The 19,901-nt window shown below is 46.0% G+C and overlaps 1 protein-coding gene across 4 annotated transcripts; it reads left to right on the forward strand.

Moving 5' to 3' along the window:
• The first annotated feature begins 2,646 nt into the window (after positions 1-2,646).
• Positions 2,647-10,927, forward strand: LOC310701430 (uncharacterized protein). 4 transcript variants are annotated; one of them, XM_083492249.1, is made up of 3 exons: positions 2,647-2,876; positions 5,905-6,116; positions 7,824-10,927. In XM_083492249.1, the coding sequence occupies exons 2-3, from the start codon at positions 5,984-5,986 to the stop codon at positions 9,374-9,376; spliced, it is 1,686 nt and encodes a 561-aa protein (XP_083348375.1). In that variant the 5' UTR covers positions 2,647-2,876; positions 5,905-5,983; the 3' UTR covers positions 9,377-10,927. The 4 variants fall into 4 exon arrangements, with proteins under 4 accessions (XP_083348375.1, XP_083348374.1, XP_083348376.1 ...); XM_083492248.1 differs by having other exon boundaries at positions 2,647-2,850; XM_083492250.1 differs by lacking the exon at positions 2,647-2,876 and adding an exon at positions 6,415-6,481 and having other exon boundaries at positions 5,982-6,116.
• Positions 10,928-19,901: the final 8,974 nt, after the last annotated feature.

Genomic DNA, 19,901 nt, shown 5'->3' on the forward strand with positions numbered 1-19,901 from the left:
CTAGAGGACACATGGGTCTCTAGTGACAAAGGCGTATCCAAGAGTACCCCCAAACTATGCATTTGCTACACAGGCTTAGGATCCAAGGCCATTATTGTGAAAATGAATTAATTGTAAGTAAAGAACCCTTTTTCTGTACCAGTCGGAATCCTGAGTATTTTATTTTACCTTTTTAGTCATGCTAATGTGTGAATGAGACTGATTTTGAGCGGTGCCATGGCTGGCACAACCAAAGAAGTTGCCCTGTGCCGTAGGACATATGAGTGGGCCTCCCTGCCTCCACCTAGCCGCTAGGTAGGAGAACAAAAGCCAGAGTTGTCTGAGTGAGTGGAGCTGGAAGCAGGATGGAAGTTGGACGCACAAAGACATACATGCTCTGTGCTGGATTCAAAGCAGTGACTAATGCCGTGCTGATGCTCCGTGGAGTATTGACGCGGTGAAGCCCTGCTACCTATGCTCAGGTTGCATATACAGTGGGACCTCGGGTTAAGAGCTTAATTCGTTCCGGAGGTCCGTTCTTCACCTGAAACTGTTCTTAACCTGAGACACCTGAGACACCACTAATGGAACCAGTATGGTGTAGTGGTTAAGAGCGATAGACTCGTACTCTGGTGAACCGGGTTCGCCTCTCCGCTCCTCCACATGCAGCTGCTGGGTGACCTTGGGCTAGTCACACTTCTCTGAAGTCTCTCAGCCCCACTCACCTCACAGAGGGTGAGTTGTGGGGGAGGAAGGGAAAGGAGAATGTTAGCCGCTTTGAGACTCCTTAGGGTAGTGATAAAGCGGGATATCAAACCCAAACTCTTCTTCTTCTTCTTCTCCCACTGCTGCCGCCACCGTGTTGTTGTTGTTTAGTCGTTTAGGACTCTTCTTGACCCCATGGACCAGAGCATGCCAGGCACTCCTGTTTTCCACTGCCTCCTGCAGTTTGGTCAAAGTCATGCTGGTAGCTTCGAGGCCATTTGGTGCTCTGCTGTCCCCTTCTCCTTGTGCCCTCCATCTTTCCCAGCATCAAGGTCTTTTCTCTTCTCATGAGGTGGCCAAAGTATTGGAGCCTCAACTTCAGGATCTGTCCTTCCAGTGAGCCCTCAGGGCTGATTTCCTTAAGAATGGATAGGTTTGATCTTCTTGCAGTCCATGGGACTCTCAAGAGTCTCCTCCAGCACCATAATTCAAAAGCATCAATTATTCAGCAATCAGCCTTTTTTATGGTCCAGCTCTCACTTCCAAAAATCACTACTGGGAAAACCATAGCTTTAACTATAAGGAACTTTGTTGCCAAGGTGATGTCTCTGCTTTTTAAGATGCTCTCTAGGTTTGTCACTGCCGCTGCCATACCTCCAGGCGATTTCTGTTCTCATCCTGAAGCAAAGTTCTTAACAGGAGGTAATATTTCTGGGTTAGCGGCTCCTCCTGGGCTCCTGCCTGCGTTGCTCCTCTTGTGCTCGGCTTGCCAAGGGTTAAAAGGCACAGAGCTGGGTTTCTAGAGAGGACAGGAAGTGGAGGCGTGGGGGGGGGGCAAGGTCCTCCCGAGCCAAAGCCCCTCCCTCGCCATTCCCGCCTGCAAGCGGAGGGGCTGCTTCCGTCTCCCTCTCTCTCTTGCAAGAGCTGCTTGGGGGTGAGTCTCGCCTCCCTCTCCCTCCGGGTGGAATGGGGAGAAGGGGCTGCGGGGGAGGATGCCTGGGGGGCTGGTCAGATAGTGCATGGGGGGCGCCAAGTCGGGGGGGGCGAGGGGGCCAGGGCTCTGCCCCGCTCTTCTTGCTTGGCCCCGTGGGGGAGGGGGAGGGGGGTCTTGGAGGGGGGAGCCTGCAGAGAGAGCCCTGGAGTCTCGATCAAGAGTGGAGGAGGAGGAGGAGGAGGAGGAAGGGTCTTCTTCCTCTTGACCGGCATCGCTACTGTGTCTTTTCTCCTGGCAGATCAAGGAGACCAGGAGACAGCAGAAACCGCTACATTTGTAGCAGGGCGATTGGAGCGAGATCTCTTATGATTGGATCGCTTTTCTAACGTAGCTCAGCTTTTTTCTTTCTTTAATCAGTTTGGTCGTTTATACTGATGTCAGCCTCCAGGACGTACTTTGTATACCAAACTATGTAGCAGACTATATCTGGTCTAGGGAACTATGCCCCACACATAACCCAGAGATGCATTTTCAATAAAAGCACACATTCTGCTCATGTAAAAACACCAGGCAGGTTTGGAGTACATTGTCAGGAGCAGGGCTAGGCAAACTGAGGCCCGGGGGCTGGATGCGGCCCAATCGCCTTCTAAATCCGGCCCGCGGACGGTCCAGGAATCAGCCTGGTTTTTCCATGAGTGGAATGCAGTGGTACCTTGGGTTAAGTACTTAATTTGTTCCGGAGGTCTGTTCTTAACCTGAAACTGTTCTTAATCTGAAGCACCACTTTATTTAATGGGGCCTCCTGCTGCTGCCACATCGCCGGAGCACAATTTCTGTTCTCATCCTGAAGCAAAGTTCTTAACTTGAGGTACTATTTCTGGGTTAGCGCAGTCTGTAACCAGAAGCATTTGTAACCTGAAGCGTATGTAACCCGAGGTACCACTGTATGTCCTTTTATTTAAAATGCATCTCTGGGTTATTTGTGGGGCATATGAATTCGTTCATTTTTCTCTCTCTTCAAAATATAGTCCGGCTCACCACAAGGTCTGAGGGACGGTGGACCGACCCACGGCTGAAAAAGGTTGCTGACCCCTGGTCTATAGCTCTCCTTCTGGAGCCAGAGAGGATAGTCACTTTCAAGGGCACCATTTAAGATGTAGAGGTTTAGCCTGAATGCTGTTTGAGCCAAGCAGATGCCTGCAAAGTTTGATTTCTGATCTTTGGAACAACGGGTGAGGAGGAATCCACTGGCTTCACGGTTGGGAGGAGAGCATTTGTGCTGTGCATAAAGGGCATGATGATTAGGGCCCAATCTGGCATTGAGATCCCCTCCTAAAACTACAGATGCCTTTGGGTTAAGCAAAATAAGGTCAGTGGTATAAATTTCCCTTTCAACCCACAAGTCTCTGATCTGAGATTTCTGCCTCACTGGGGTCACATCAGCGTAAATTACCAACAGGGCCTGGTGGCTGAATTGGATTAACACTGCCCTGGCTTGTGACTTGAATGAGGGGAGAGGGCTTGAAATGGCACGTAGGGTAGTGGAGACTAAGACCCCCAGGCCCCCTTTCGCTCTTCCACACTTTACCCCTAGATCTGCCCCAGTTGAGAATGAATGAAATCCATTGAGTAACAGCTCATCCGCTGTCCATGTTTCCAGGATCATTATGACGCAATGGTGGGAGAGAAAGCTTTAAAACAAGGATTTCTGCTGGATGCAGACCACCTGGCCACATTCCAGGATAAAAGCTAGGTCACTTGATTGTCATGCAGTTGCATTGTGGGTAATTTTTGCAGGAGCAAGAGCTTCGCATTGGTTTGAGATGGTTATAACTGTGTCTCCTTCTGTGACGAGGGAGAAGGTGCTGTGCCATCATGTTCCTGCTCCTCTGTTCTAGCGAGGAGACTGGTAGAATCAGTGCAGCGTGGTCAGCAATATGTGAATTCCAGGCAAGCAGGGCTGCCATCTCTTCAGCAGGGGAGACTTCCTTTCACTTGTCCGAGGAGAGGAGAGGGGAACTGTTTCTCCTGCGAATCCGGTTCCCTCAGGGCCAGGTGGGACTTCTGAGATGGGGAAGCACATGGGGCCCTATTTCCAGGTTGGGCTTCTTCAAGTGCTTGTCAGAGGTTTCTTTTGCTTGCAGGGCAGATGCTTTGGGGAATCAGCTACTTGGGGTTGTAAAGATTCCTGGTATACAAGGAATATTCAGAAGAGTCACTCTCTGCATCACTTCCACTATCATTAATAAAGTGGTAGGGTGATCCTGCTGGGATTACAAGATTCCCGATGGCTTCGCTCACAAGGGTCATAGGAACGTGCAAGATCACTCACCACAACAAGGTGTTGATCCAGCGAGTGAGAAGTATATTTTTGCTAATTTAACCGGGGACAAATACCATCAAAACACCAGAAAATTTAAAACCAATAATAATAATAATAATAATAATAATAATAATAATAATAATAATAATATTTTATTATTTATACCCCGCCCATCTGTCTGGGTTTCCCCATTCACTCTGGGTGGCTTCCAACAGAATATTAAAATGCAATAATCTATTAAACATTAAAAGCTTCCCTAAACAGGGCTGACTTCAGATGTCTTCTAAAAGTCTGGTAGTTGTTTCTCTCTTTGACATCTGGTGGGAGAGCATTCCACAGGGCAGGAGCCACTACCGAGAAGGCCCTATGCCTGGTTCCCTGTAACTTGGCTTCTCACAGGGAGGGAACTGCCAGAAGGACACTGGACCTCAGTGTCTGGGCAGAACGATGGGGGTGGAGACGCTTCTTCAGGTATACTGGGCCGAGGCTGTTTAGGGCTTTAAAAGTCAGCATCAACACTTTGAATTGTGCTTGGAAACGTAGTGCGAGCCAGTGTAGGTCTTTCAAGACCGGTGTTATGTGGTCTCGGTGGCCTAACTTCCAAATCTAACTTCCAAAGCCAGTCCGTCATTAATTTATTATGTCCCACATCCTTCGCCCATTTTATCATAACGCATTTGACCTGGTCCTCTTTGGTGTCCCATTCCAAAAGCAGATCGTTCATTTTTGACAGCTGTTTTATACTACCTTCTAGTATTTCCAGCGGCGTAGCGTGAGTTGTCAGCACCCGGGGCAACGCAAGTAATTTGCGCCCCCTAACCCGGGGCAAGGCAAGTAATTTGCGCCCCCCCAACCCCTAACCTGCGAGTTGCCGCTGGCGCTGCCGCGCAAACAACGCAGCTTGCCCGGAGGAGGATGGAGGCAGAAGCAGCCGCCGCCTGTGGCTGGGCCGAGGGGATGGCGGCGGCGGCAGGGTGCAGGGTGCCCGGCCAGGCGTTGGTGGCGGCGTCGGCGCTGCTGCAGCGGCTGCTCCTCCTGCGAGCAGTGAGCGGAGTGCAGCCACAGCGACGGCGGGGGGCGCGCGCGCTAGGGCGCAAGGCTGGCGGTGGCGGCGGGGAGCCCGGCGGAGGAAGGAACTTGTCCCTTCCCTCTGGACTCGCGCCCCCCCAGATGTTGCGCCCGGTGCGGCCGGCACCCCTGGCACCCCCCACGCTACGCCACTGAGTATTTCTCTCTGAAATCTTGACATTTGATAACTAAATCCTTTCTTTTCATGATTTTTAAAAGTTTCATTTAGTTGTAAATAGTGTAACCAGTCTATTACATTTTCTCTTACTTCTTCAAAGTCCTTTAATTTTAATTGGTTGTCAGTTTCAGTTAACAGCTCTTTATGACTATGAAAACTTTTATGAACTTTTGCCTTATGATACCATAGATAAGCATGCCTGGTGTTGCAGTCTTCAGGTTTGGGGACAAGAAGGGGCCTGGTTTTTGCCCCAAGTTCTTTCCATAAGCCCCACTGAGTTCAATGGGATCTATTCTCAGGTCTCTACTGTGCAGACCATGCCGGTCTTACGAAGAGGGGAGAGGAGTAAACAGAGGAAATTGGAACCACTGGAAATGTTTATAAATGGGGTTTCTGTTGGGAAGGGGCTGCCCCATTTGTGCTTTTCCAGGGTCAGGAGAATCCAGTGAGAGCCAGTGTGGCGCAGTGGTTAAAAGCGGTAGACTCGTAATCTGGTGAACCGGGTTCGCATCTCCGTTCCTCCACATGCAGCTGCTAGGTGACCTTGGGCTAGTCACACTTCTCTGAAGACTCTCAGCCCCACTCACCTCACAGAGTGTTTGTTGTGGGGGAGGAAGGGAAAGGAGAATGTTAGCCGCTTTGAGACTCCTTTATGTAGTGATAAAGCGGGATATCAAATCCAAACGCTTCATCTTCTTCTCTTCTTCTTCCCTGCAGGGCCTTTGAGGCTCCCTTTGCGTCTTCATCTCTCCCAGGACCTTGCAGCTTGTTTTGGCTCCTTGACTCTTCAGGAAGGATGAAAGAGATGGATCCTGCAAAGCTAGCGGGGATGGAAGGGGGAAGATGGACGGTTGACCTGGTCAGGTTGTCTCCTGCATCCCTCCTCACAACCTCTGAGCGTTCCTCTCTAGGGCTCTCAGAGAGATCTGGTGAGTTCCAGGGGAGGGGAGATGGGGACATGGAGGGATGGAGCCAGAGAGGTATTGGGGCTTGCTCAGCCTGGGGGTAGGGGGAGGCAGACAGGCAGGCGGAGATTGAGAAGGTGAGCACCTTTCTGGGCTCCACCACCTGCCTGCCTGCGCCTTTGTCATCTGCAGGGAATTTGAGCTAGGAATACATCACAGCTCCCCGGCCACCACGATGTATTGGCAGCTCAAAATGTCTAATACCAGTGCCGTGACCTGAATGCCCTACCAATGTCAAAAAAGTTACTGCTCCATCACACAGCAGTAGAAGCAACGAACTCTGCATGAGGAAGTCAAGGAGGAGAATCGTGGGATCCTGGACGCTCTTGGTAAAGCTCCCCGTTGGATCATAAGATCAGTTTTGAAATTCCATACATACATCCCCCCCAGGAGATCCTACAATATAGCTCCCTTTCTGTTCTTCAGACATAGAATATTCTGCCAGCTTTAACTTTTCAATGATAGTTACAATTCTGTCACATGACTCTGGCAATCTTACTTTTCTTCATGTCTTAGACCAAAAAGTTTCTTATAAAACTGCGATGAAATCTTCTAAATTTATAATCTTTCCCTAAATTGTGAAGAATTTCTCTGGCAGTAAGACATCTGCCTCAATACATTGTATCACTTCAAATCTGTATAACACTGTTCTCATTCTCCTATTCCACTGTGTAAAACTTCCTATGTGCATCCTAAAAATTTCTTTCTACTTTTCGATCTGCCTTTAAAAATGTTTCTGAGAGGATAATTAAGAGTACACTGGCAAAGAGGTCAAAATGTTAATGTCAGTTTCTGAGGTAAAACGTGTCACTTTACAACTCTGCACCTGTCTTTCTGGATTATTCGTGGTTTTCTGGATTTTGTGGGACCCAAACCCATTTTCTGTGGTATTTATATGTGTGGAGGTTGCCCTGGGTTGTTTGACCCTTGAAAAACATAGCTTTTTTTATTCTAGAAAAGACACCACAAGATTCTCTGTTTATAGAGTTTATACAGGACACATTACATTACTTGATATACTAAAACACGTTTGCATGTGCTTATATCTAATATATCTATATCTATTATGTATTGATTTTGATTATTTCTACATTTATTCCATTTTTTATTCAAGACAATAAGCTCAGAAATCCAAAATAATTCAACATCAAATAATGCTGCTACATTACGTATGAAGAGGGAATTACAAGTGCTTCTATCTATATGAGACTTTACAGACTTTTTCTGAGGCACATAGCAGCATAAAACAGGCAGCAGGTGCTCTCACAGAAAACCTCTCTCTCACTCGACAGTTGAGACCAGACCTAACTGAAAAAACGGCCTTCTGGAGTGACAGTCACCCTTTCCATAGCACCTTGGAGGCAACATTCACACACAGAGTTGTTAGGGAAGTTGAGGTAATTTCTGTCCGGTTTGGGTTTCTGTTTTAGCCTCTGCCCGTTTTTTAAAGAGAAGACCAATGTTAGAGTTGGAGTGGATTTCATGATTGTGGCAACAAAAATCCGTCCTAGAAAAGAGGTCGACAAATGCTGGTCGACAAAGGCCACAGCCTCTGTAGAAAGACCTCACATCTTCTGTTCTTCCTCTTTGACAAATTTTCATTAGCATTGTTCAATAATTGGGGGCTCCGTTTCTTCCTGAGGATCTAATTAGTTTCTGTCTTTGTTGTAGGTGGTGATGAATTGGAAATGAAGAATGGGGGAGACCATGACAAAATCCACACAGTGGAGAAGCCAAATCAAAATTGGGAGTATGGAGAGAGCTCCAGTCAGAGTTCCCGTTCCCACCAAAGAACTCAAAGCGGGAAGAAAGGCAATCAGTGCTCAGAATGTGGGAAGAGCTTCAGTCACAGTTACAGTCTCACTTCCCATCAAAGAATTCATACAGAGGAGAAATCCTATCAGTGCTTGGAATGTGGGAAGAGCTTCAGTCAGAGAACCCATCTCACTTCCCATCAAAGATTTCATACAGGAGAGAAACCCTATCAGTGCTCAGAATGTGGGAAGAGCTTCAGTCGGAAGGACAGTCTCACTTCGCATCAAAGAATTCATACAGGGGAGAAACCCTATCAGTGCTTGGAATGTGGGAAGAGCTTCAGTCAGAGCACCCATCTCACTTCCCATCAAAGAATTCATACTGAAGATAAACCCTATCAGTGCTTTGAATGTGGAAAGAGCTTCAGTCAGAGAACCCATCTCACCTCCCATCAAAGAATTCATACAGAGGAGAAACCCTATCAGTGCTCAGAATGTGGGAAGAGCTTCAGTCGGAAGGACAGTCTCACTTCGCATCAAAGAATTCATACAGGGGAGAAACCCTATGAGTGCCTGGAATGTGGGAAGAGCTTCAGTCAGAGCACCCATCTCACTTCCCATCAAAGAATTCATACTGAAGAGAAACCCTATCAGTGCTTTGAATGTGGAAAGAGCTTCAGTCAGAGAACCCATCTCACTTCCCATCAAAGAATTCATACAGAGGAGAAACCCTATCAGTGCTCAGAATGTGGGAAGAGCTTCAGTCGGAAGGACAGTCTCACTTCGCATCAAATAATTCATACAGGGGAGAAACCCTATCAGTGCTTGGAATGTGGGAAGAGCTTCAGTCAGAGAACCCATCTCACTTCACATCAAAGAATTCATACACAGGAGAAACCCTATCAGTGCTCAGAATGTGGGAAGAGCTTCAGTCGGAAGGACAGTCTCACTTCGCATCAAAGAATTCATACAGGGGAGAAACCCTATCAGTGCTTGGAATGTGGGAAGAGCTTCAGTCAGAGCACCCATCTCACTTCCCATCAAAGAATTCATACAGGGGAGAAACCCTATCAGTGCTTTGAATGTGGAGAGAGCTTCAGTAAGAGCGCCCATCTCACTTCCCATCACAGAATTCATACAGGGGAGAAACCCTATCAGTGCTCTGAATGTGACAAGAACTTCAGTCGGAAGGACAAACTCACTTTGCATCAAAGAATTCATACAGGGGAGAAACCCTATCAGTGCCTGGAATGTGGGAAGAGCTTCAGTCACAGCACCCATCTCACTTCCCATCAAAGAATCCATGCAAGGGCGAAACCCTATCACTGCTTGGAGTGTGGGAAGAGCTTCAAAAAGAGGGCAGGTCTCATCCACCATCAAAGAATTCATACAGTGGCACCTCAGGTTAAAAACTTAATTCGTTCTGGAGGTCCAGAAACTGTTCTTAAGCTGAAGCACCACTTTAGCTAATGGGGCTTCCTGCTGCTGCCTCACGATTTCTGTTCTCACTCTGAAGCAAAGCTCTTAACTCGAGGTACTATTTCTGGGTTAGTGGAGTCTGTAACCTGAAGTGTGTGTAACTTGAGGTACCACTGTACAGGGCATGAAGTGTATAAGAAATGTGGAAAGAGCTTCTCTTCCAAGAGGCGTCTAGCTTCCCATGAAGAAATTCATGTGATTGAGCTGGTGGTTGCTGAAGAACTCCAGGCATGCCTGGAGGATGGGGACCATTTGGATCCCTTCCAATTGGGAATCAGGCCTCATATTGGGACTGAAACTGTCTTGGTTGTGCTGGTCCATGATCTCCGGCGCACTAAGGACAAAGGTGAAAGCTGTTTCCTGCTTCTGCCGGAGATCTCAGTGGCCTTTGATACAATTGACCACAACATCATTCTGGACCGTCTAGAGGAGCTGGGAGCTGAGGGTTATACAGTGGTTCCCCTCCTTCCTCCTGGGCCTTGTTCAGAAAGTGGTGGTGGGGGATTAGTGTACAGACCCCTGGGCTCTCACTTGTGGGGTGCCTCATGGGGTTTGGGCTGGGTGTTCATCAGTATGCGGATGATACCCAGCTCTAACTCTTTTAAATCGGAACCAGTGAAAGCGGTGAAGGTCCTGTGTGAGTGTCTGGAGGCGGTTGGAGGATGGATGGCAGGTGACTGATTGAGGTTGAATCATGACAAGACAGAAGTGCTGTTCTTGGGTGACGGGGCGGGCTGGTGTTGAGGACTCACTTAGACCACTGCAACACATTCTATGTGGGGCTACCTTTGAAGGTGACCTGGAAAGTACAACTAATCCAGAATGCGGTTGCTAGACTGGTGACTGGGAGTAGCTGCCGAGACCACATAACACCGGTCCTGAAAGACCTACATTGGCTCCCAGTACGTTTCTGGCCACAATTCAGAGTGTTGGGGTTCACCTTTAAAGCCCTTAACAGCCTCGGCCCAGTATACCAGAAGGAGTGTCTCCACCCCCATCCTTCTGTCTGCACACTGAGGTCCAACTCCCAGGGTCTTATGCTGTCTCCCTCACTGCAGGAAGTGAAGATACAGGGCCTTCTCGGTAGTGGCATCCGCCCTGTGGAATGCCCTCCTACCAGATGTCAAAGAAATAAACAACTGTCTGACTTTGAGAAGACATCTCAAGGGAGCCCTGTTTAGAGAAGCTTTTAATATCTGATGAATTGTTGTATTTTAATATTTTGCTGGAAGTCACCCAGAGTGGTTGGAGAAACCCAGCCAGACGGACGGGGTATAAATAAATTATTGTTATTGTTTTAATGACTTTCCCATGCAATATGCGAATCCACATCCATCTGAAGTTCAGGAGCAGTTGGACAATCCCCAGATTCTGGGCATCTACATTTGGGGCCATCTGGTAGAAAAAGGGGAACTGGGTTTTTTCATGAAGAGTCGGACCAGTGTATCCATAACTTGCCCAGGAAGCAAAGGAAGAGGTGAGTGCTTTGCTGTGGTTCCAGGACAAATCTCAGACAGTTGACCAACTACAGTCCCACACACACGCACACAAAGAACAAGACAAAATGCTGACCGTGTGGAATGGAAGGAGGTCTTCCAGGAATGCCTCCAAACTCTCAATATTTTGTGGGACTGAATCACATCCCAGAATATTAGACTAGGGACTCAACTACATTACTCAAAAAACTGTGTTTTGAATGCATTGTAAACAAGCAACATGGTTTTTAAAAGCAGTGGTGGGGTGGCATAGGGCATTTGACACCAATGTTGAGTGCACCTGCTTCCAGGTTCCATCCCACCCTCACCTTTGGGAGAGTCCAAAAAGGAAGAAGAAGAAGAAGAGTTTGGATTTGATATCCCGCCTTTCACTCCCCTTCAGGAGTCTCAAAGCGGCTAACATTCTCCTTTCCCTTCCTCCCCCACAACAAACACTCTGTGAGGTGAGTGGGGCTGAGAGACTTCACAGAAGTGTGACTGGCCCAAGGTCACCCAGCAGCTGCATGTGGAGGAGCGGAGACGCGAACCCGGTTTCCCAGATTACGTGACTACCGCTCTTAACCACTACACCACACTGGGTGTGAATGAAACACTGGAAAGAATGAAAAGCCCATGGCAGAGGCACAATTCCATCTTAACACCAAAGCAGCCATACCTGTGGGATTTTGTAGATGCTTGACACAGGTGACGTATGTCTAGAAATATCAGCTTCAGCATCTTCAAGAACAGCCAACAGGTTATTCCTCTTCCTGGCTCCCGGTGGAGTACAATGTCAGATTTCAGATGCTGGTTTTGACCTTTAAAGACCTTCATGGCCTAGGACCCTCGTACCTATAGGACCGCCTCTCCCGGTATGGCCCATGGAGGACCGTAAAGTCCATAAATAGCAACACCCTAAAGGTCCCGGGCCCAAAGGAAGTTACATTAGCCTCAACCAGAGCCAGGGCTTTTTAAACACTGGCTCTAGCCTGGTGAGACCAGGGCCCTGCAGGATCTGATTTCTTTCCACAGGGCCTGTAAGACAGAGTTGTTCTGCCTGGCCTTTGGCTTGGATTCAATTTGATTCCCTCCCTCTTTCTTTTTTCCTTTCTCCTCCTGTGATGAGGCTGCATTTTAACGTTTTAATGTTGTATTTTATTTATTTATTTATTTATTTATTTATTTATTTATTTATTTATAATAGATATTTATTGAAGATTTTCCATTTTAGTAAATTAAAAAGCCAAAAAGAAAAAGAAAAATTAAAAACATATACAGTTTACAATCCTTATTTTTCAGTAACATATTTCCCTGACTTCCCCACACCTCCCCTTCTTATATTCCAATTCAAATTGTTAGTTTAACAAGTTCTTATCCCCAATTTTTTAACCTTTTTATGTTTAATTCATTATAAAAAACCGATTTTACTTTACTAATATCAAAATTTATACATCAGTACTCATTCTTAAATCCTTTTTCTAAAGTCGACCCAAATTCCCTTGCACGAATTCCCCATTTTTCATACAAATAACAAAACAGAATAAAAATAAAAAGACGATGTATAATTATACACCCTTTGGATCCCCATACCCCACCCCATCCCCTTTCCCGGTTTCAATCCCCAACAAGTGTCCATCAGTCTTAATCTACTATCAGCCTGGGGATCTCACGTCCGAGGCTCTTAATTGTCTCTCAGTTCCTCTCTGCCGGTTTTTTTGATAGTCCTTAATGTTAAACACCAGATCTCAGAGATGCTCTAGCCCGATGAGGACAATGTTTCTTCCAGCCAGACCTCCATGTTTAAAAGTGGAGCCCAAATCTTGTTTCTTACTCCTTTCAAATCCAAATGTCCCCAAAGCTCCCACTTTCACCTTAATCAAATTTGTAATCCTTGGGTCTTCAGATCTCCACATAGAGAGATCTCTCCATTCTTCAATCACCAATTCAGACCAGTTACAGATGGGTAGCCGTGTTGGTCTGCCATAGTCAAAATAAAAAAAATTCCTTCCTGTAGCACCTTAAAGACCAACTAAGTTAATTCTTGGTATAAGCTTTCGTGTGCATGCACACTTCTTCAGATACACTGAAACAGAAGTTGCCAGATCCTTCTATATATTGAGAAGGTGGGGAGGGGTATTACTCAGAAGGGTGGTGGGAATCGGAGATTGGCAGATAGCTGAGATGAGCCTGTTGATGACTCTTAACGACTATAATAGGTCTTACAGGAAAAGGCAAGGGGTGAGAAGGTGAGAAATGGCTTAGTCATGTATAATGAGATAAGAATCCAATGTCTCTGTTCAGACCAGGTCTCTCCATTGTTTTAAGTTTGGTAATGAGTTGTAATTCAGCAGCTTCTCTTTCCAGTCTATTTCTGAAATTCCTTTGTAGTAAAACAGCTACTTTGAGATCTTGTATAGAATGTCCTGGGAGATTGAAGTGTTCTCCTACTGGTTTCTCTGTTTTGTGATTCTTGATGTCAGATTTATGTGCGTTTATTCTTTGGCGTAAGGTTTGGCCTGTTTGTCCAATATAGAGAGCTGAAGGACACTGTTGGCATTTGATGGCATACACAATGTTAGACGATGAGCAATTAAATAGTCCCGAGATGGTATGTGTGATGTTGTTGGGGCCAGTAATGGTGTTGTCCGGGTGTATGTGGCAGCAAAGTTGGCATCTGGGTTTATTGCAGGCTCTGGTGCCAGTGTCCGTGTTAAGTCTGGTTGTAGTATTATTGTGGGTTAGGAGTTGTTTAAGATTGGGTGACTGTAGGCAATGAAAGGTCTTCCTCCCAGAGCTTGAGAAAGAGAACTGTCATTGTCCAGGAGAGGTTGTAGATCTCTGATGATGCGTTGAACTGTTTTAATTTGGGAGCTGTATGTGATGACTAGTGGTGTTCTGTTATTTTCTTTTTTGGGTCTGTCTTGCAGCAAGTTCTCTCTGGGTATCAGTCTGGCTCTGTTGATCTGTTGTCTAACTTCATCTGCTGGGTATTTTAGTTCTGAAAAGGTTTGCTGTAGATCTCTTAGGTGAGAGTCTCTGTCTGTAGAATTGGAACAGATGCGGCTGTAACGTAGTGCCTGGCTATATACAATGGACTGTTTGGTATGTTTGGGATGGTAGCTAGAGGCATGTAGATATGTTTGTCGGTCAGTTGGTTTATGGTATAAGGTGGTGTCTATGCGTCCATCCTGTATTTTTATAGTAGTGTCCAAAAAATGTATTTCTTGCATAGATTGATTCATTGTAAGGTTGATTGTGGGGTGAAAATGCCACATACACCCGGACAACACCATTACTGGCCCCAACAACATCACACATACCATCTCGGGACTATTTAATTGCTCATCGTCTAACATTGTGTATGCCATCAAATGCCAACAGTGTCCTTCAGCTCTCTATATTGGACAAACAGGCCAAACCTTACGCCAAAGAATAAACGGACATAAATCTGACATCAAGAATCACAAAACAGAGAAACCAGTAGGAGAACACTTCAATCTCCCAGGACATTCTATACAAGATCTCAAAGTAGCTGTTTTACTACAAAGGAATTTCAGAAATAGACTGGAAAGAGAAGCTGCTGAATTGCAACTCATTACCAAACTTAAAACCATGGAGAGACCTGGTCTGACATTGGATTCTTATTACAGATAGGTAGCCGTGTTGGTCTGCCATAGTCAAAAATAAAAAAATTCCTTCCAGTAGCACCTTAAAGACCAACTAAGTTAGTTGTTGGTATGAGCTTTCGTGTGCATCTGAAGAAGTGTGCATGCACACGAAAGCTTATACCAAGAACTAACTTAGTTGGTCTTTAAGGTGCTACAGGAAGGAATTTTTTTATTTTGACAATTCAGACCAGATTTTCATCATCCAGTTCTTATTTTCCTTTATAACCATCATGTCAGGCCTCTGGCTCTCCTTTGCCATCTGCAACATTATATCTCCTCCTTCCTTTTCCTCAAAAACAACATGTGTCTCTCCACACTCTCAAAGTTCTCAAATTTCTCCTCTTGTCCAGCTGCTTGGGCTTCCTGGATCAAATCCTTATCAAATTCAGTGAACTTATTTACTGTTAAGTCCAGAGTTGCAACGTTGGTAGCCAAAACATCAATTTGGCCTTGTAACTTTCCCAAGAGAAAGAAAACTCTGTCCAATTTAGCTTGAGTTTTGCCTCCTTCAGCCATTCTTGTAATGTCCCAAAAACCCCTCTAGAGGGATTTTGGTTACTTAGTATTCATTCCAGTTCAAATCCAACAATCAAGTTAATTTGTGTCAGTTCTTCCTTGTTTTCAACAAAGTATAGCCCAATTGTAACACATATAACCAGCAGAGACAATAGAAAACAAAGTTCCCTTTTTCCGTCTTGACAGCTAATTTGACAACTGTCAAACTCTTCAATATCTCTCCAACAGGCTCTCTCACGGATCACTCCCGGGTCAGGGGGGTGGCACCTCAGCTCCGAAAATTAGCTCTTATCCTCCAGTAAAATTGCTTAAACTGCCAAATCGTGCAATTAATATCTTTTAGCCAATAAAAGGGAAAAAATCCTCTCGACTTTAGTTAGCTAGTCCTTGCTTTAGATTATTTACAAGACGGGGAGACGGACTTCCTGTTTGCATCTTCCCCGATCGTGCCTAATTAAAAAAATTTTTTTTCTTTAGAAATCCAATTTCCGTAGTACTCACAGGTTGCTGCTTTAAAGTCCAATTGTTCACAAGAAGAAGTCAGCGCTCTCCGGCCATGGCATGCGGCTTCACTCCGCAGGAGAAGCAGTAGACTCTCAGCACCGCGCCACTTACCCCGTCCCCCTTTCCGAAGCCTTTAAAAAGGCTCCTTCACGGGTCGGGGGGCGCAAATGGTGCCCGCCGAGTCACCAGGTTCACAGGCTACCTCGCCTGTGATTTGTAATGGTCCCCGCGTCGCCGCAGCGGCAAGACCCGAATCCTGCGGAGCCGATTCCCTCCGGAGCTTGGAGGGAGTCCGCCATTAGCCGTTGGCGCTAACCCGGAAGTCCCTTAATGTTGTATTTTAATCTTGTTTTTAAGTTGTATTCATTCAACTGGTTTTTATTATTGCTTCTTAGCTGCCCTGAGCCCGGCCTTGGCTGGGGTGGGCAGGGTATAAATAAAATTAATTATTGTTGTTGTTGTTGTTATAAATAAAATTAATTATTGTTGTTGTTGTTGTTGTTAAAGAGCACCACATAATCAAGTAAATCAGGATGAATGCTGAATCAGCAGGGTCTCTGGAGAAGCCTTGAATCAGGTGGAGAGCATTTTTTTTTAATTGACTGATTCATTGACTGAATCAGAAGCAGAATGTCACCTCACGTTTCTCTCAAAAATGGGGTCCATTCTAGTGGACTCAAAGGAGAACTTTGGACAAATCCTTTGAGTTTTCATGAGAAGTAAAGGAAAGGGGAAGTGGGAAGAGTGATGTTGTGTCAGGCGTGAAGAGTTCTCCTCTCCCTTTGGTAACATCACAGATAAGAATTAACAAGCAGTTGATCTATTTATAGTCCTTTTATTACAGCATCATGTTGCAAGCAGAAATACACAGCTATCTGCAAGGAGGGCAGTTGGCTGCTCTAAATCCTCCTTCCGACTTCCGTAGCATTTTAGGTGCCAATGGGAAGTTCCTCCCTCCCTCTGACTTCTTTGCTCTCTGATATGTTCAGACCTCCGAGTCTGTGGTGAGGGGGGTTCCCCACACTCTCAAGTGACATCTCAACTAGCTGCCCCCTCCTTTTGGGTTCCCTTGTCATTGTCTCGTACCTGGGCAACTCCTCCCTCAGTTGTTCAGCTTCTGTCTCTCTCTCTGCTTCTGAACGCGCTGTGGACTGTCAGACTTGCATTCGACTGAGCTTCTCTTTTGGTTGAGTCTGTGATTAACAACCTGAGCCTTTGATGAGGTTCCAAGCACGTTCCCCCATTGTGCAAAATATCCAGCACGCTGGGAAGGAGCCGAGATAGTATGAGCTACATTGCTAAGAGCGTTTTATTTCTAACTATGCAGACAGAAAAGAAATATACATGCTCTCTCTGTGAAAGCCAAGAGCAACTGAACAACAAAGGAACAGGAAACCAGCAAACATTACATCCGTCTCCTGTCTTCCATGAGACTTCCAACAGTATGGAATCTCTGGAATGCATTCCCCAGTCCTCATCCTTAGACTATTCCCTGACATGTTGTGATCATTTGGGTTGCCCTTTTTTAATTTTGATGCCGTCAATCACGGTATCCTCCTGAACTGACTTAGTGAGATGGGTGTCAGAGGCATCATATTACAGTGGTTCTGTTCATATCTTCAATGTCATGTCCAGAAAGTAGCGCTCGGTGACTGCTCCTCACCCCCACCCTGGCATTTGTGCTATGGAGTTCTGCAAGGTACTATTCTCTCCCCAGCGCTATTTAAGATCTATACGCTATATAAAATCTATATGAAGTCATGGGGTGCGGTCCAGAGGAGTTTTGGAGGAAGGGGCCACCAGTATGCCGATAACACACAGGGACATGGGTGGCAGTGTGACCTACTGAGCTTCTTGGGCTTGCTGGTTGGAAGGTTGGTGGTTTGAATCCATGTGACAGTGGCAAGCTCCCATTGGTCAATCCCAGCTCCTGCCAACCTAGCAGTTTGATGTTGTTTATTTTTAAAAAATTGATTAAAATAAATATACAACATACAACAAAAAGCAATACAAGATTCACATGCCAAAATTATGCGGAATCTCCTGACTTCCCCCCATCTCTTCCATGGGTCCTAGTGTTTATATTTACGTCTGCATATCTAAACTGTCCAAATTTTGTCTTTCCCAATTTTCCATACTTTCCATTAATTTACAAGTGTGGTTAAAATCCTGCTAATGTTTTTAACCTGCTTACAATTGCCTTGCTTTCTGAGCTTCCCAGTTAATTTGCCATTTCAGCATAGTCCATCAACTTGGTTTGCCATTCTTCTCTGGTCAGGGTTGTTTCCTCCTTCCATCTCTGGGCTAGAAGCATCCGTGCGGCTGTTGTCGCATACATAAACAATCTTTTCTGGTCCTTTGGTATCTCGGTACCTGTAATTCCTAATAAGAAGGATTCTGGTTTTTTAAACAAATGTTGTTTTAAACATTTTTTCCAATTCTTTATATATCATCTCCCATATTTTTTTAGTTACTTTAAACATCCACCACATATGATAAAAGGTACCTTCTTTTTCTTTACACTTCCAGCAGGTATTTGAACTCATTCGATTTGGAGCCAAATACCACCAGTGCATCATTTTCATATAATTGTATGTCAGTGAACAACGTGCCATAAATTTCAAATCTGTTTTCCATAACCTCTCCCAATCTGCCATTTGTATATTGTGTCCCAAGTCCCAAGCTCTGCCTTCCATCACAGTGTCCCGTTGCGCCAGAAGCGGTTTAGTCATGTTGGCCACATGACCCAGAAAGTTGTCTGTGGATAAACACCCGATCCCTCCGCCTCATAGCGAGATGAGCACCACTCCCCATAGATGCATTTGACGAGACTGAACCATCCAGGGGTCTTTACATTAACACACAGCTCTATTTTTCCATAACAGGAGAGTCTGTGAAGGCTTGTGACCAGTGTCTGGATGCAGCAGTGGACTCCATAAGGTCCAATAAACTGTGTTCAAATCCTGGAAAGTCCACTTACCTTTAATGGTCAGGCGGCGTTGCGCCCAACCAAGTCCACACCCGCAATTTGTTGCCTTGCTGGGGAGGGTTGCAGCCTGCCTGCGGATTGACCAATTGTGTCAGGCTTAGGTGCAGGCATTCCGTAGGGGGTGGGCCCAACTGGCCCATAGGCATTGCTTGGCCCCGCTCCCTGGAGGGATAACTTGGGGCCTGCCCAGGCCGCCTCCCCAGGTTATTGTTGGATCTCCCACCCTCCGTCCCCTTTTTAATATGTCTTATTTTCATACTAAGACCTTCCAATGAACATTGTCAGCCGCCATATTTGGGGCCTGGTGTCAGAATTCTGCACGACTGAGCTACTCCTCCTCGGACGCTCTTCCTCATCTCCGACGGTGATTAACGACCTTGTGACTCCAAAAACTGCACAGTGGCATAAACAGAAATCTAACACCTGGCAGAAATTTTTCCATTTGGCAACTTGGCCCTGGCCATTTGATTTTCATCTTCCTCATAGCAATCCTCACATCTTTGTGAGGTTAGGCATTGGGTAAGCCTTAGTTCTGGCTGGAGGGGAGGTTACAGCCTCTGTCCACCCCTCCTTGGTTAAGGGTATCCTGTTAAAGGGATCTGTGAGGAGTTGCTTCTGTCCGGATGCCCAGGCGGGGGCTAAGGCCATAGCACTCCTCCAACAGGGACCCCTCGGTGGTTAACTCTACTTGATGTAGGTCATGGGGGGCCGGTGTGCATTACCCTCAGATGCACCCCCAGCAGATGGACTGGGGTGGAATAAATGGCTATACGCAATGCCGATGCCAAACCATTCACATCTGTAATCAATAGAGTTGTGGCTCATTTGGACCCAATGTTATGCTGTTGTCTTGTCTGGTTTTTCATCACTTAGGGAGTGACAGGAACACAGGAGCTTGGCACACAATTTGTAGGCTCTTTGGATGATTCCCACTTCTAAAGGAGCAAGGGCATAGTTTTGGATACACCTTTGTCACTAGAGACCCACATGTCCTCTATGGATGTTTGTGAACAGGAATAGCCTGACCACTGGAGTAATGGAAAACGTGGAGCTGGACTACTGCAATGCACTCTTTCTGGGGCTGCCCTTGGGTCTGGTGCAGAATCTCTTAGTTGGTGCAACATGATGTGGCCAGATTGTCCTTGCGAGCTTTTGGTCAAGAACATCTGACACCACACACCCCCATTTGAAGGACTATCCACTTAAACCTATTTTCTACTTCCTGCAACTTCCATTCCTGATCCACCAGAGGACCTCTTCTCTTATTCCACGACTACTAAGCATACCCAGGAGGACCTTGTTGAACGCTTTTATGGAAGTCCAAGTGTTGGTTTGTTTGTTTGTTTTATTTGTACACTGCCCTT

This window comes from Podarcis liolepis, assembly GCF_965112155.1.
Source record: "Podarcis liolepis genome assembly, chromosome: 2".
NCBI lineage: Eukaryota > Metazoa > Chordata > Lepidosauria > Squamata > Lacertidae > Podarcis > Podarcis liolepis.